Source organism: Coregonus clupeaformis, chromosome 16, assembly GCF_020615455.1.
Source record: "Coregonus clupeaformis isolate EN_2021a chromosome 16, ASM2061545v1, whole genome shotgun sequence".
NCBI lineage: Eukaryota > Metazoa > Chordata > Actinopteri > Salmoniformes > Salmonidae > Coregonus > Coregonus clupeaformis.
In genome coordinates this window covers 30,558,643-30,564,256 of record NC_059207.1, presented here as the reverse complement: position 1 = coordinate 30,564,256, position 5,614 = coordinate 30,558,643, and the positions used below count along the sequence as shown (strand labels likewise).

The following is a 5,614-nucleotide window of genomic DNA, read 5'->3' as shown; positions in this document are numbered from 1 at the left end:
TGCTCTGCAAGGGCCGTGGCTTTTGTGGAGCGACGGGTAATGGTGCTTCGAGGGTGACTGTTGTCGATGTGTGCAGAGGGTCCCTGGTTCAAGCCCAGGTAGGGGCGAGGAGAGGGATGGAAGCAACACTGTTACATCAGCATAATGTATGCGTGATTATATTCCCATTTCCCACATCCCTGGGTGTGTATGATCACACCTTTCCTCCAGGGCAGAGAGAGAAAGCGGGGGAGTGAGGGTAGAGGGGGAGGGGAAGGTAAAGGAGCGAGAGTGAAGAGCGAGAGAGACTGAAGAGAGCAAGATTGAGCAGACACACCCATTTTCAACACCTAGGTGAGGCACAGCAGCTTTGAGGGAGAAACAGAGAGAGTTAGAGAAATTGAATTGAAAGGGGGAAGGGCAGAGTTGTGCAACATTGGGTGTGGTTATCTTCCAGAGGGGAAACGATAAGCAGAGCTAGCTTGGTGGAACTCACTACACTCTTTCACTTGCTCACACACTGCATATACAAACACACAAAACTCCTGAACCCAATCAGTCTCACTCTGACTGGACGAAGAAAAGGGAGTGGGAACAGCAAGTCTGAGAGAGCAACCGCGTGCCAGCACAGAGAAACAAGAGAGTGAGGGAACAACCAAAAAAGAAATTAGACATGAAGGACAAAGTGAAGAGAGGAGGAGGAGATCAGGGAACGTCAGGTGAGAAAGAACGACCTTGCTCTGGTGTCTGTTTCACAACACTCTTCTCTCTTTCACTTTCTCCCACTTCCTTGTTTTTCCATACGGTGTCTCTCTTTTTCTCTGCTGTTCCAGACTGCCCTACAGAGGGCTGTTGTAGCACTGCTGGTCTGCTGTAGCCTGGTTCCAATTCAGTCAAACAGTTGTTTCCTTGCCAAATGTGCTGGTCTGCCAAAGCAACAGTAACAGTGTGGTATTGTTGAAGGCAGGTAGAGAATAATGACCGGAGTCCTGGTTGTATAGTTTTCAACATTTTACATTTAAGCCATTTAGCAGACGCTCTTATCCAGAGCGACTTACAGGAGCAATTAGGGTTAAGTGCCTTGCTCAAGGGCACATCGGCAGATTCTTCACCTAGTTGGCTCGGGGATTAGAACCAGAGACCTTTCGGTTACTGGCACAACGCTCTTAACCACTAAGCTACCTGCCGCCCCGACACTACCAATTGCTAAGCCATGTTGATGAAGGAAACAATGAAGGAAATGTTCACCTGTCTGATTTTTGAAGTCATCATCATGACATTCCTAGGAGATGCAGGAATGTACATAATACATAATCTCTGCTCTGTGTCGTTCCTCTTCATCACACCACATGTCTCTCTGCATGCTACAGTTTATTGTGCCCTTAGTCCAAGGGGGGCTTTTCTCCCTCTTCCTTGCTTGCACACACACACACACACACACACACACACACACACACACACACACACACACACACACCTCTTTCCATACTTGTGTAGCATATTTCTCATGGCAATGACCCAAGTAACTAAATACACACACATCTGCCTCTGTGTTACCCTCACCCAATACAGGGGTGGTGTGTATAGAATGAGTGATAGTGTGTGTGCATTTGTGTGTTTTCTCATGGATCCATACCTGTGTAGTGAGTGATGGTTTGTGTGTATGTGTGTGTGGGGGGGGGGGTGTATCTCCCCTGTGAGTATGCATATCACCAACCTCTAATATAATGGTACAACCAGAGCTGTAGAGTTGTCAGACTCGGTTAGGCAGTAAAAGGTCAAAACTAATTAATTATAGTAAGAGTTCAACCTGGAATGTGTTGGGAGTGTAAACCTTCATCAAGTAGGAATGTTAGTGGTATGTGTGTGTGTGTGCGTGCGTGTGTTGGTGTGTGTGTATGAGAGAGAGAGAGGAGGGCAGATGTTATTGGCTACAGGTCTGGTGGCTCTTGGCCGGTGGAGTCGAGGGGAGTAAAGCGTCAGCATACTTCAGTTCGGCTGGCGGCTGGCAGCTTCCCTTGAAAAACAAGAAAAAAAGCGGCAAAAGTACTGTTTGTCCATTTAGAGACGCCGTAGCCAAAATAGTCAGAATTAATCTAAGATAACCTAACTGTTTTGCGGCTGGGAAGCATTAAGGCGTCTGCATGCTTCCCAGCCTAAACAGTTCGTAAGAGTTTTGTGACGTTTTCTGTTAGTTTTGGACTTCAGTAAGGGTTTTTTCGGCTGTTCGGGCACACAAGATTTGTTCTCGAGGCAAGCCGAAGTCGGTAGCCGAAGTCTACGACCCTTCGTAGGTGATTGGTCAACAGGAAGGATTCTTCAATAAAGTCTTTGTTGTAATTCAACAAGAGACGACTCGTTTTCATTAGTTAGATGTAGAATTGCGCGACTAATATCTCCTCAGCAAAAACATCAAAATGAATGATAGATTTCTTGAGTTATCTTGAGTTGTTTATTTGTCTGAGAAAAAAACACTTTTCAACCTATATGATCTAGTACACAATAAAAGTATAATAAAACATATACAAATATGATGATGTGACAAATAATAAGAATGAATAAGCCTTTTCATACTTTATAATATGTCCATAAATAGTTATAATCTGTTTTAGGAACATCTACCCAAAATATTTCACCTTCTTTATTACTTTACCAAACATATCATGACATTAGTGATAGTCAAAATCTGTAAAATTTGTGAACGTCTAAATCAACATTTGGGCCATTAAACAGTGTGCATCCCTCCTATAGACAAGGGGAGAAGGGCTATGTAAACGGCTCGATTTTGTCGTTCTGAGCCTATGCAATGTGTCTGCCTCCAACACATTGTTTTTTTGACTTCCACACAAAATTACTTCTTAACTTATTTTAGGTTTAAGAAAGTGTGTAGGTCGCATTCTTTATCGTAGCACTATTAAAGTTATGTATTTAGATCCGCCTGCTCGAGACAAATTCAGCGATTGCCCCTTTGACATGACCGCCCCTTTGACATGACTTCGCAGTGAAATGATATAAATTGATGTAATGATGCAGCTGACCACCAGAGGGAGGCAAATACACGTTTATTTGACAGAGGTCCTTTACATGGTCCTAGGACGTCTGGATTTGTGTCTTCTGACCTATAAAATGGTGGAAAACCAATCAAATAAGTCATGTAAACATATACATATAATTCTAGTGCCCAATTTCGGGGACTGTCAGTTTAAGAGGTTTTGTGTAAGTGCACTGTCCATGCTGTAGTACTTGAACAGGTCTGTGTGTGCCATAGACTATATGGTGTGAGAGTGTGTTTCGGTGTGTGTGCGTGTGTGTCTGTGTGTCTATGTGTTGGTGAATGTGTGTAGGCATTCACATGCCAGTGTTGGGTGTGGCAGTCCCTTACCCCTGAAGTGACATCACTGCTTCTAGGCAAATACTGCCAGCTCAGACACAGACCCACCCCTCACACATGCTGGGTCCTGCTCTTGTCTGTGTGTATGTGTCGGGGAACCTCTTCCTTTCCTCCTCCTCCTCTCTCTCTCTGGCACACTACACACTCACACACACTCTCTCTCACAGCGACATTATGGCTGGCTACTGTGTCATCTTGAATTTAAAAAACACCCCACTGTAACGCAACCGTCTGATATATAATGTTTCTGCGACCATAATTCACCTGAACATGTCCAGGGGTTAGGGTTTGTTCTAAATAATCTGATTGGCATGTTAATTCCCTCCTTTAATCAGATGCACTCACACTGACCATTGGGAAAACAGCTGCGGGTATGAAGCAGGAAGACAACCCATCATTCCTTGTGAAGATCCAGGGGGCAGGAGTAGAACCATTTGAGCTGCAGGTAAAACAAAGAGAGACACTAACACATGGTAACCAATGATTTATATAAACCCTGGATTGGTGATGCTATGTATTGACCATTGAGAGGCGTTGAAGCCACCTGTCAGCTGTATTGGCACTCCCCAGTAGGAGCAGTCCTCCATAGGAATGAATGGAATTCTACAGTATTAAATGTATTTAAGTATTTTTTTGTTGTAGTGGGGACAGTAACATTAGTAAAATAAAAAAATAATACTTTAAGGAAAATGTTTTTATATATTCTTTCATTAAAAAAAAATGTTTAGCTCACATAATACAATTTAAAAGTATGCATTAAGGTGTCTGTAATAGAATAAATGTGGCAAAAAGAATATAGACATTAATACATTAATTTTTATAGCATACAAAATATTTTTTACAATGGTGGGGGAGTGCTAAAATGGAGGCATGGTGGCTTCAACACAGCGCCCCCTATCAATCATATAGTGTATATATAAATAAATGATTGACAGTCACACACGCTACACATTCTCACACATTGGGCCTGGACCGAAAACAACCCAGAGCCCCCTGTCCTCTAGGTTATGCACATCTGACGGAACTGGATACAGTAGGTGCAGTGTTTCTTCTTGTTTCTACCGATATCCAACAGGAGTGTAGGGTGGGACATTGAATAGTACCACAACGGGTACAGACCTGCAGTGAGGGTGGAACAGGAGGTGAAAGGGACCAAAATTATCACACCATTCATTCATATCACACCAGTGAATACATACCATTAGGCCACAGCCAATCTAAATGTGCATCAAATCAAATTTTATTGGTCACATACACATATTTAGCAGATGTTTTGCGGGTGTAGTGAAATGCAAACTTGTTGTGGTCCTCTGTAGCTCAGCTGGTAGAGCACGGCGCTTGTAACGCCAAGGTAGTGGGTTCGATCCCCGGGACCACCCATACACAAAAAAATATAATGTATGACTGTAAGTCGCTTTGGATAAAAGCGTCTGCTAAATGGCATATTATTATTATTATTATTTGTTAAGTATAATAATGCCAAGCAAAGTTCACCCACTAACTATTCTAAAGGACCACTATATCTTGTGTAATAAACAGTCAAGTGCATGTATGTGCATGTATGGCCAAGCCTGTAAAAGTGTTTATTAATTTGAGTTTATTGACGCACCCGTGTGTCAATCTAAGTAACATAATAAAAAAATCCCCATAAAAATCCCACAATTTAAGCTAGAGATATATGGATAATCGATCGAATCCACCTATGTCGGCCTTCCGCATCTGCTGTGGAAGGTGGCCGAGCTACTAACCTTGTCTCAGAGCATTTCGTATTATTCTGTATGTAAATCCGAATAATTAATTAAATTAATATATCATTTAGCAGACGCTTTTATCCAAAGCGACTTACAGTCATGTGCGCATACATTTTTACGTATGGGTGGTCCCGGTGATCGAACCCACTACCCTGGCGTTACAAGCGCCATGCTCTACCAATTGAGCTACAGAGGACCTGAATCACTTCATTTAGTATGATATGTTATGTTTCGTATGGGATGTATTAATTTGTGAATGTCCATCACTGATTTCATATCATATATTACGAATTACAATTCGGATTATATGTTAAGAATTTGCAAAATGTACAATATGTTTATGAATTTGCAAAATGTACAATATGTTATGAATTTGCAAAACGTATGGTATGTTACGAATTTGAAAAACGTATATGTTATGAATTCTAGTGTTGTGTTGAGAAAACGTTGCTAATTATGCTGTGAGACCAAGGAGAACCGCTGACGCTGTATT

At 42.1% G+C, this 5,614-nt stretch overlaps 1 protein-coding gene across 1 annotated transcript in view; it reads left to right on the top strand.

Moving 5' to 3' along the window:
- Window positions 1-400: 400 nt before the first annotated feature.
- si:ch211-166a6.5 (clustered mitochondria protein homolog) overlaps window positions 401-5,614 on the top strand; it is an 18,381-nt gene continuing 13,167 nt past the window's right edge. Inside the window, exons 1-2 of the mRNA XM_041901185.2 lie at window positions 401-698; window positions 3,706-3,815. Coding sequence (XP_041757119.1) covers window positions 653-698; window positions 3,706-3,815 — 156 coding nt within the window. The 5' untranslated portion in view covers window positions 401-652. The remainder of the gene's footprint in view (window positions 699-3,705; window positions 3,816-5,614) is intronic.